Raw genomic sequence first — 12686 nt, 5'->3', positions numbered from 1 at the left:
TGAAAGAAGTGTTCCGTCCACTATATATACACGTCACACTAGCATCGCCTTAAAGCCCCACATGATGTATTGTTACACCATGTAGGATCAGTATAGACCTAGTCTGTTCATTATATACATCTACATGATGTATTGTTACACCATGTAGGAGCAGTATAGACCTAGTCTGTTCATTATATACATCTACATGATGTATTGTTACACCATGTAGGAGCAGTATAGACCTAGTCTGTTCATTATATACATCTACATGATGTATTGTTACACCATGTAGGATCAGTATAGACCTAGTCTGTTCATTATATACATCTACATGATGTATTGTTACACCATGCTCTTTGTACGTGTTGATATAATATTCATATTTAATGGAGAGGAACAAAACGTTTCCCTAAACTGCTTTATAATATTATAATTCAATGAAGAATAAAAATAGTTTTCCCTCCTCAACTGCGTTTCCTCCCTCCAGACAGCAGATGGCGATATGTGTCTTTCAGGCGATGTTTCTAGTGTGACGTATAATCTAGTGGACGGAACGCTTCTTCAACAACTGCAGCCACCTCGGTAGCTCGCTAGCCGACAAAGTCGGAACATTCAAGTTCTTTACACAATTTCGTGGTTTATTTGCTACTATGATTTAAACATACTTATGTGGAAACAACTAGCTACCCCATTTAATTTAATATTTACGTTGTAAGTCAACTAGCTGGCTGGTTAAATTAGCACTAGTCTAGTCGCTAATGCTAACTAGCTATTATCTCCGACCATGAGTTCACTAAGCTACTCTCCTCCTGTTAAAGAAGAGGTCTGCTGGACGGAGAAAGAAGCTCTGGTGAAAGAGGAGGAGGAAGAGAAAGATGTTACAATACAAAAACAAGTAGAGGGTGAGGCTGTTACCGTGAAAGAAGAAGAGAAAGACGTTACAGTGAAAGAAGAGAAAGACGCGTTCAGAGTGAAAGAGGAGGAAGATGCAGTTTTTGGAGTGGAGGATGAAGTGAAAGAAGATGAAGTCGTTTTTGGAATTAAGGCTGAAGAGGGGTCAATTACTGTCAATGATGAAGAGAAGACTGGAGATCTGATTAACACCAGTAAATACAGTGAGTACTATCTTATAAAACAGGGACATTGATCTGATTAACACCAGTAAATACAGTGAGTACTATCTTATAAAACAGGGACATTGATCTGGTTAACACCAGTAAATACAGTGAGTACTATCTTATAAAACAGGGACATTGATCTGATTAACACCAGTAAATACAGTGAGTACTATCTAATAAAACAGGGACATTGATCTGATTAACACCAGTAAATACAGTGAGTACTATCTAATAAAACAGGGACATTGATCTGATTAACACCAGTAAATACAGTGAGTACTATCTAATAAAACAGGGACATTGATCTGGTTAACACCAGTAAATACAGTGAGTACTATCTAATAAAACAGGGACATTGATCTGATTAACACCAGTAAATACAGTGAGTACTATCTAATAAAACAGGGACATTGATCTGATTAACACCAGTAAATACAGTGAGTACTATCTAATAAAACAGGGACATTGATCTGATTAACACCAGTAAATACAGTGAGTACTATCTAATAAAACAGGGACATTGATCTGATTAACACCAGTAAATACAGTGAGTACTATCTAATAAAACAGGGACACAAACTCTGCAGTTGTTGAACTAATGTGTGATTTTTAAAAGGGCATTCTACACTTGAATATGTTTTTGTACTGTATGAATTGTCCATGAAGTCCTCCAGGGATTTTTAAACTTTTCCTGTTGAAAAGTGATATAAATACAGTAAAGTATAAACACACTAATGGGAAACAAATACATGTTTTGAGCAAAATAGTGTTTTTTTAACAACTGCAAACTAGAAGGAGTGAGTGATGTCATAGTAAGGCCTTCAAGGAGTTGGCTTGATGGGAAGTCGTGATGTCATCCAATAGGCGACTGATCTTCATGTGAATATTCATTATTCTTTTTAAAATCCTTCCTGTTCTGTCAAGTTGTTTGTTGATCATTGCTAGAAAGCCGTTTTCAAGTCTTGCTTTGACTTTCAAGATGATTTAAGTCCAAACTGTAACTAGGCCACTCAGGAACATTCAATGTCATCTTGGTAAGCTCCTCCAGTGTAGATTTGGCCTTGTGGTTTAGGTTATTGTCCTGTTAGGACGGTTTTCTGTATTCAGATCTCTGAAATGCACTCTACCTACGTAACATTTAGTGTCTCCTTATGTTACGCTGGCAAAACAGTTTTTATGGGCACAGAAATCCTAAATAATTTCAGAGTTTGCTAAATCCAATGGTTCTAACCGAGAGTCACCTTAACTTTATTGACAACACCCAAATAGATACTGTCATTAACGTCGTTCTTCAATAATTACACATAATACTTAATACTGTAGCTGTTTAGTTACAGTCACATGTTCAACTATCATCAGCTGATCCAGGAAATCATTTTCTGAATGACAGTCACATGACAAACATCATGACATGCAACAACAACCAAAGTGCTTCTTCATTCATTACTCTGGTAAAGACAGTTATGCCGTGCTCCACGTTGGATCCAACATCCCAAACAAATGTATGTTTATAAAGTGTTATTGTCTGCTTGATTTACAGTAGGGTCTCGTTAGTCCGTTTGGAAACGGAGATACTTAGCTCATCATGTGTAGAGAACTGTTCCTTGATGGATAGGCTATTGTACAACACACAGAGATATTTTCCTTTATTCAGGACATTTAGAATGACAACACATTACAGAGTAGCCTAGTGGGATTATTCACAAAATTATCTGGTGATCAGGTTATGAAATGTCACGACAAAAACATTTTAGTTTCCATGTTTCACCTGAAATATTAAATGATTTATAGTCCTAGGTCTATGTTATTGTTAGGTGAAGTTATGGGTCTTACAGTTGGTCTATGTTATTGTTAGGTGAAGTTATGGGCCAATTTGTTAAACACTTAGTGTACAAACCCTCATTGTCAGGCTGATGGCAAAGCCAAAGAGCATTTTACTGGTTGAAGTGTTTTTTAAGTATAAAGCAGTTGATATGCGACAATAACACAAACATATTAAGCAGGTGATTCAAGCGAGTCTTACAATTATAATCCATATTTAATGTGAAATGCACTCATAAGCAACCTGTAAATGGAGGCTATATTTGCTGTCAGCCTATGAGAACTCCCCTGAGTTTTCCCCCACGGTGGTGAATTAGTGAATAGACACAGAGCTTAATGTGAGTTTCCTTGAGTAGCACTCCTGATCTTGTGCTGTAATATTCAGAATACATTGTGAAAACTAAAATCTTTGCTCACTATTTTTTGCTCTAGGCATATATACTACATCCATAACTAGTGGTTTCCTCATTACCAGATATACTACATCCATAACTAGTGGTTTCCTCATTACCAGATATACTACATCCATAACTAGTGGTTTCCTCATTAGCAGATATACTACATCCATAACTAGTGGTTTCCTCATTACCAGATATACTACATCCATAACTAGTGGTTTCCTCATTACCAGATATACTACATCCATAACTAGTGGTTTCCTCATTACCAGATATACTACATCCATAACTAGTGGTTTCCTCATTACCAGATATACTACATCCATAACTAGTGGTTTCCTCATTACCAGATATACTACATCCATAACTAGTGGTTTCCTCATTAGCAGATATACTACATCCATAACTAGTGGTTTCCACATTACCAGATATACTACATCCATAACTAGTGGTTTCCTCATTACCAGATATACTACATCCATAACTAGTGGTTTCCTCATTAGCAGATATACTACATCCATAACTAGTGGTTTCCTCATTACCAGATATACTACATCCATAACTAGTGGTTTCCTCATTACCAGATATACTACATCCATAACTAGTGGTTTCCTCATTACCAGATATACTACATCCATAACTAGTGGTTTCCTCATTACCAGATATACTACATCCAACTAGTGGTTTCCTCATTAGCAGATATACTACATCCATAACTAGTGGTTTCCTCATTAGCAGATATACTACATCCATAACTAGTGGTTTCCTCATTACCAGATATACTACATCCATAACTAGTGGTTTCCTCATTACCAGATATACTACATCCATAACTAGTGGTTTCCTCATTAGCAGATATACTACATCCATAACTAGTGGTTTCCTCATTACCAGATATACTACATCCATAACTAGTGGATTCCTCATTACCAGATATACTACATCCATAACTAGTGGTTTCCTCATTAGCAGATATACTACATCCATAACTAGTGGTTTCCTCATTACCAGATATACTACATCCATAACTAGTGGTTTCCTCATTACCAGATATACTACATCCATAACTAGTGGTTTCCTCATTACCAGATATACTACATCCATAACTAGTGGTTTCCTCATTACCAGATATACTACATCCATAACTAGTGGTTTCCTCATTACCAGATATACTACATCCATAACTAGTGGTTTCCTCATTACCAGATATACTACATCCATAACTAGTGGTTTCCTCATTACCAGATATACTACATCCATAACTAGTGGTTTCCTCATTACCAGATATACTACATCCATAACTAGTGGTTTCCTCATTACCAGATATACTACATCCATAACTAGTGGTTTCCTCATTACCAGATATACTACATCCATAACTAGTGGTTTCCTCATTAGCAGATATACTACATCCATAACTAGTGGTTTCCACATTACCAGATATACTACATCCATAACTAGTGGTTTCCTCATTACCAGATATACTACATCCATAACTAGTGGTTTCCTCATTAGCAGATATACTACATCCATAACTAGTGGTTTCCTCATTACCAGATATACTACATCCATAACTAGTGGTTTCCTCATTACCAGATATACTACATCCATAACTAGTGGTTTCCTCATTACCAGATATACTACATCCATAACTAGTGGTTTCCTCATTACCAGATATACTACATCCAACTAGTGGTTTCCTCATTAGCAGATATACTACATCCATAACTAGTGGTTTCCTCATTAGCAGATATACTACATCCATAACTAGTGGTTTCCTCATTACCAGATATACTACATCCATAACTAGTGGTTTCCTCATTACCAGATATACTACATCCATAACTAGTGGTTTCCTCATTAGCAGATATACTACATCCATAACTAGTGGTTTCCTCATTACCAGATATACTACATCCATAACTAGTGGATTCCTCATTACCAGATATACTACATCCATAACTAGTGGTTTCCTCATTAGCAGATATACTACATCCATAACTAGTGGTTTCCTCATTACCAGATATACTACATCCATAACTAGTGGTTTCCTCATTACCAGATATACTACATCCATAACTAGTGGTTTCCTCATTACCAGATATACTACATCCATAACTAGTGGTTTCCTCATTACCAGATATACTACATCCATAACTAGTGGTTTCCTCATTACCAGATATACTACATCCATAACTAGTGGTTTCCTCATTACCAGATATACTACATCCATAACTAGTGGTTTCCTCATTACCAGATATACTACATCCATAACTAGTGGTTTCCTCATTACCAGATATACTACATCCATAACTAGTGGTTTCCTCATTAGCAGATATACTACATCCATAACTAGTGGTTTCCTCATTACCAGATATACTACATCCATAACTAGTGGTTTCCTCATTACCAGATATACTACATCCATAACTAGTGGTTTCCTCATTACCAGATATACTACATCCATAACTAGTGGTTTCCTCATTACCAGATATACTACATCCATAACTAGTGGTTTCCTCATTACCAGATATACTACATCCATAACTAGTGGTTTCCTCATTACCAGATATACTACATCCATAACTAGTGGTTTCCTCATTACCAGATATACTACATCCATAACTAGTGGTTTCCTCATTACCAGATATACTACATCCATAACTAGTGGTTTCCTCATTACCAGATATACTACATCCATAACTAGTGGTTTCCTCATTAGCAGATATACTACATCCATAACTAGTGGTTTCCTCATTACCAGATATACTACATTCATAACTAGTGGTTTCCTCATTACCAGATATACTACATCCATAACTAGTGGTTTCCTCATTACCAGATATACTACATCCATAACTAGTGGTTTCCTCATTACCAGATATACTACATCCATAACTAGTGGTTTCCTCATTACCAGATATACTACATCCATAACTAGTGGTTTCCTCATTACCAGATATACTACATCCATAACTAGTGGTTTCCTCATTAGCAGATATACTACATCCATAACTAGTGGTTTCCTCATTACCAGATATACTACATCCATAACTAGTGGTTTCCTCATTAGCAGATATACTACATCCATAACTAGTGGTTTCCTCATTACCAGATATACTACATCCATAACTAGCTGTTTCCTCATTAGCAGGGAGGTGTTTCTGCAATCAAATTGTGTGCGCATTGCCCTCGTGCTGCAATTTTAGCAAACACAGGGCCTATATTGGAAACCAAAAGTCATCTGGCGCACTGCTTAGGATTTCAACAACTTTAATAACTTATTTCTAGTTACTACTAATGTGAAAACAAGACAAAATGTGATTGTTGCTAAGTTAACTGTCTTAATGGTCAAATCATTTAACAGAAGTCAATTGTTGTACAAGTTCATGGGTATGCTCTGGGCATCACCTTTTACCTCAAATAAACAGTGGATTTCTGCTGTCGTGGGCCTTTAACCATCTGTCTGACTTTGTTCTCACAGGAGAGAGACGGGACTATTGTGGATCCTCTGGGGAGCCTCAGCAACATCATGATGCTGATGAGGCAGAGAAGAGTCTCTCCAGATCAGAACTCCTCAAGAAACACCAGCGAGTTCACACAGGAGAGAAATCTCACTGCTGCTCTGACTGTGGGAAAAGATTAAACTCTTCACTAGGCCTTAAAATACATCAAAGAATTCACACTGGGGAGAAACCTTATGGCTGTGATCAATGTGGGAAGAGTTTTACTGACTCTAGCAGTCTGACTCAACACCAGAGAATACACACAGGAGAGAAACCTTATAGCTGTGATCAATGTGGGAAGAGTTTTTGTCAATCTAGCCATCTGACAGTGCACCAGAAAAGACACACAGGAGAGAAATCTTATAGCTGTACTCAATGTGGGAAGAGTTTTGTTACATCTAGCCAGCTCACATTACACCAGAGAACACACACAGGAGAGAAAACTTATTGCTGTGGTCAATGTGGGAAGAGTTTTACTAACTCTAGCAGTCTGACTCTACACCAGAGAAGACACACAGGAGAAAAATCTTATAGCTGTGGTCAATGTGGGAAGAGTTATGTTAAATATGCACATCTGACTCGACACCAGAGAACACACACAGGAGAAAAACCTTATAGCTGTGGTCAATGTGGGAAGAGTTTTGTTCAATCTAGCCATCTGACTCTACACCAGAGAATACACACAGGAGAGAAATCTTATAGCTGTTGTCAATGTGGAAAGAGTTTTGCTGCATCTGGCAGTCTGACTCGACACCAGAGAATACACACAGGAGAGAAATCTTATAGCTGTTGTCAATGTGGAAAGAGTTTTGCTGCATCTGGCAGTCTGACTCGACACCAGCGAGTACACACAGGAGAGAAACCATTCCACTGTTCAGATTGTGGGAAAAGATTCTCAACTTCACAGAATTTGAAGACGCACCAGAGAACACACACAGGAGAGAAACCTTTTAGCTGTGATCAATGTGGGAAGAGTTTTACTACATCTAGCAGTCTGACTAAACACCAGAGAATACACACAGATGATAAACCTTATAGCTGTGATCAATGTGGGAAGAGTTTTGTTAAATCTACACATCTGACAGTGCACCAGAGAACACACACAGGAGAGAAACCTTATAGCTGTACTCAATGTGAAAAGAGTTTTACTAAATCTAGCATTCTGACTCTACACCAGAGAACACACACAGGAGAAAAACCTTATAGCTGTGGTCAATGTGGGAAGAGTTTTGTTCAATCTACAGATCTGAGAGTGCACCAGAGAATACACAGAGGAGAGAAACCTCTTAGCTGTGACCATAGATAATCTGATAAAAGATCTCTGATCAAATATTAGAAAATACATTAAGGAGTTGTTTCATGATATCAATGAATTAATGTCACAATGTAGAATGTTTTTAACATTGTAGAAGGAGTATTTTAATGATGTCACAATGTAGAACCCTAAACGTTTGTCCCCTGTTCTATTGATTTCAACATGATATGGATATTAGCCTCAGGGGGAAAATCCAGGCTCTGAAATGGAAGAGTTACTATTTATGAGATTTAACAAAAAGTGACTAACAAAAGAAAGAGTTGTGTTACACTTACCACGTTGGTGACCCACTGGAATCAAAATGCAACACTTCAAAATGTAGCTAGCTGTTTTCTACAAATTGTCCTCTAACCAGGGATGTACACATTATTCCCAGATTCCATGTGGTTTTTGAGCTGTTCGTTTTAACAGGATGTGTAATCTCATCTTCCTCCTTTCGCACAATTGATTGCCAGCAGCATACCACCCTGCATCCCACTGCTGGCTTGCTTCTGAAGCTAAGCAGGGTTGGTCCTTGTCAGTCCCTGGATGGGAGACCATATGCTGCTGGAAGTGGTGTTGGAGGGCCAGTCGGAGGTACTCTTTCCTCTGGTCTAAACAATATCCCAATGCCCCAGGGCAGTGACTGCCCTGTGTAGGGTGCCGTCTTTCGGATGGGACGTTAAACGGGTGTCCTGACTCTCTGAGGTACTTATCGTAAGAGTAGGGGTGTTAACCCCGGTGTCCTGGCTAAATTCCCAATCTGGCCCTCATACCATCATGGATATCTAATCATCCCCAGCTTACAATTGGCTCATTCATCCCCCTCCTCTCCCCTGTAACTATTCCCCAGGTTGTTGCTGTAAATGAGAATGTGTTCTCAGTCAACTTAACTAGTAAAATAATGGTAAAGAAAAAAAAATCCACATGATATTGATGAGTGATGACAAATAAATGTTGTGTTCCTTTGTTAAGCGACCCCTACATTTAAATGCATCACTCCAAAATGTAGCTGACTGTCTTCTGCAGGTTGTCCTCTAACCAGTGAGGTAAAATATATCTCCATTTCCATGTGTGTTTTTTTAGTTGTGTTAGTTTCAACAGCACGTACAACCTGATTTCACCCCTAATGGATATCAGTGATTTATTGCTACTTGTCAAAACAACAGCGTTTTTGGTGCAGTTTATAAGGTGCTTGTTTTAAAAAATACAAGTAATATGATTATTGTGGCAGATGTTTGTGTACATAGCACATTTTATGTTTAGGTTTTCAATTTATCACAAACTGTTTATGCATATTGGTTATTGATTAGGACATGTTAAAACTGTGTTTTGACATTGGGGATATCCCACCTAGCAACATGTAATTGAAAAGCTGTTGAAAATAAGACTATGCAATCAAATATTTCATATTTACATTTCATGAAACATTTAGTAATGATAATTATTTATTCAACCAACTGACAATTTTTTGGTACAATTATATTGACATTGTTCCCCTGCTTTTAGAATATCTGGGTTCATTCTCAGATGTGCAAAACCAAATGTACTAGAGCATGACATTGGGGACTGGGCCCCGTTCCAACAACATGCCTATCTAGTGAACCCTGAGAAGAGAGAGAAGCTCTGCAGTGAGGTGGAAAGTTACGATGGATATTGCAGGAGTTTCCTCTTGAAATCAGACATGTCTGTGGTGAGGACAACTTGGTTGCTGATTGTCTCAAGGGTGGGCAGTTAAAAAGTTTTGTGTTTTGTGTTTAGCCAGTGCGTTACCATGGATCACAATTTATAATGACTGCATGGTTTTCCTTATTGGAGATGAGTTTTGTTTGGGCTCGTTCCAAGGGGACGAGAGTTCTAGAAGCTAGTGAGTTTTAGGAAGAGGAGTATTCTAGAAGCTAGTGAGTTTTAGGAAGACGAGAGTTCTAGAAGCTAGTGGGATTTAGGAAGAGGAGAGTTCTAGAAGCTAGTGAGTTTTAGGAAGACGAGAGTTCTAGAAGCTAGTGAGTTTTAGGATTCTATAGAAAGAAAAAGGCGAAAAAAAGAATATTATTGTATATTATTATTTAGAAATACGTGGTTTTTTCTTGTTTTTAATTGTTGACAGCCAGTAGACACCATATTTATATTCTAGAAGGTGAAGCATTGTAGTTGATTATAATGTGAAATGGAAGTTGTTTTCTGTTGGTGGTGAGCAAACTTGTCCAACAAAAATATAGGATATATCTGTTGTCTTAAGGGGGAAGGTGTTACAGGCTTTGGTTTTTCCATTTATGTTTTGAGGTTGGACTTTAGCACGTCTAGCTCGTTAGCACGTCTAGCTCGTTAGCACGTCTAGCTCGTTAGCACGTCTAGCTCGTTAGCACGTCTAGCTCGTTAGCACGTCTAGCTCGTTAGCACGTCTAGCTCGTTAGCACGTAGGACGCACTGATTGGTGTCACCTCGTTAGTCAGTATGTGTTACACCTGTGCTGTCTTGTCCATCTCGTTAGTGGGAAGGTGTTTCACCTGAGCTGGTCCAGGTTCTATTTAAGAGTGTCTGGCCCAGTGCTCCAGTTGTCTTGATACATGTGGAGAGTCAACACCTTTAGTTGCTCCACCTTTTTGGTTTGCTTCCTGTCTTTAAGTTTGGTGTGGGTTTTTCTTCTGTTTGCCTCTTCTTGGGCAGATTTAGTGGGTCTCATGATGGGTGACTTTTATGTCCCAGTTGTTGTTACTAGTCAACTTTCAGTGGACACCCCCATAGTGTCTTTCAGAGCCCCTCCTAAAACCCCACCTGTTTAGTTGTGGTTGTTGTCAGTGACTCTTTGTTAGTTCCTCTTCTATTTTAGGATTTTTAATCAATGGCATTTCATCAGAATGCTCATTAGTCTTTCAGTTGTTATTATTCTGTTTGTTGTTTACTAAATATTTGTTTTTTTCCTGTGGAGCCTTTGTGTTGCATCCATGTCTGAAATGTGCTGTATAAATAAAGCTTGATTTCATTTGAACATACTGTAAAACAAATGAACCCAATGACTGACCAATCAACACTCTTGGGAAACCAATTAACAGATATGTACAAAAGCAACACATATCTTGGTCCATCTTAGTATGAAAAACAGTATAAATTCATATCTTCCACTGTCAAAATGTATGATATTTAGTATCCCTTTTTTTTAAATCAACAATACGTCAAAGGATTCAACTATTAAAAAACAAACAAAATTATCAAACAGCTCTGCTTATGTCATGTTCTGTGGCCTTGCTGTTCCATTTCTTGACTGGCCCTGTAACACAGAAAGAAACACATTTAGTCATATATGAAACACTCAAAGTAATGGATATGGAGTATCTATGGCCTCAGTTACACCTGGCACCTAAATGTGACTTCTGTCATCTGATCACTCCAAGCTGCATTAGGTTCAGATCTACCAGGATGGGCTTTTGATATAGTATGGATACAGTCAGGCCACCAAATATGCATCAGCAATGTAAAGAGATGTTGGGAAAAGTACATTATACACAAATGACCTTCGTAATATCAAAGAACAAATGTGTGTGTCTGAGGGGAAATTAACTTAGTACAGCCAAGAGGGGTGAGAAATTACACCAATATCAGTGGACAATTTGCACTAATGTAAATAAACATAGATGGAACATATTCCCTTTTGCTGATGTGATGAACCGCTAAGGGGACATAAATATTTACCATCTAAACCATGTGTGACCTCTCACCTCTCTGGCTGTAGAAGTGTTCTGCCTAACCAGTCCCTCAACAGCTCTCTGACTGAGCTCCACCCTCACTGGGTCTTCAGAGGAGAGGAAGGCTGAGGAGGGATGGAAGGATGAATGGATCAGTCAGTCAATAATGTGTAGAGCTGCTGTCTATGCTGTCTGACTAAATCACTATTTTAGTAGTTCATTAAAGTAAATAAGGCTTTATGACTGCTGAATACCAACTATCAATCACTTAGATCATGTATTTTCAGGTAGAGATACATCCTTGGGACGTCCCTAGCCCGTTGAAGTTGACATTTAAAATGGTTAAGGTAGGGGTTAAGGTTAGGGTTTAGGGTAGGGATGTCCCAAGGATCCCAGAAAGCATTGACCATTGTGCATTCTTCTGTCTCTTTTACATAGCAGGTGATGAGTTCTGACTTCTGAACTTGAAAATATTAAATATCCTTATTATGTGAAATTGAATGAAACAATAATGTATGTTGATGGTCATATAATGTACAATATTCCATGATGTTTCTATATGATAACAATAGAGTAATATATTTAATATGATGTACAATATTCCATGATGTTTCTATATGATAACAATACAGTAATATATTTAATATGATGTACAATATTCCATGATGTTTCTATATGATAACAATACAGTAAAATATTTAATGTCATATACTATTTAACAGTTTCACTAATTCATTTTAATTAACTTAATCATTATGACACACCCCTCTCTATTGTCATTGGTTGCACTAATTGCACTGTTCATCTACATAACCTGGTTCAAGTATTGATGACATCACCCTGAAGAAGGCACAGTGATGCTGAAACGTTGGTAAATACCCAAT

At 37.8% G+C, this 12686-nt stretch overlaps 1 protein-coding gene across 1 annotated transcript; it reads left to right on the top strand.

The window, feature by feature from the left end:
* Positions 1-556: 556 nt before the first annotated feature.
* On the top strand, positions 557-11306 carry LOC145875835 (uncharacterized). The gene is made up of 2 exons (XM_082971639.1): positions 557-1097; positions 6804-11306. The coding sequence occupies exons 1-2, from the start codon at positions 767-769 to the stop codon at positions 8129-8131; spliced, it is 1659 nt and encodes a 552-aa protein (XP_082827765.1). The 5' UTR covers positions 557-766; the 3' UTR covers positions 8132-11306.
* Positions 11307-12686: the final 1380 nt, after the last annotated feature.

The sequence above is a fragment of the Salmo salar genome, unplaced genomic scaffold, assembly GCF_965601325.2.
Source record: "Salmo salar unplaced genomic scaffold, fSalSal1 ptg000360l, whole genome shotgun sequence".
Lineage (NCBI taxonomy): Eukaryota > Metazoa > Chordata > Actinopteri > Salmoniformes > Salmonidae > Salmo > Salmo salar.
Note: the sequence above shows the minus strand (reverse complement) of the source record. Positions and strands in the feature narration are given on the sequence as shown.

Bases quoted from the DNA above. Each gene is read 5' to 3' on its own strand.
- LOC145875835 (XM_082971639.1), top strand. From the start codon at position 767: ATGAGTTCACTAAGCTACTCTCCTCCTGTTAAAGAAGAGGTCTGCTGG. The intron at 1,098-6,803 runs GTGAGTACTATC...TTGTTCTCACAG, and splicing joins GATTAACACCAGTAAATACA to GAGAGAGACGGGACTATTGT.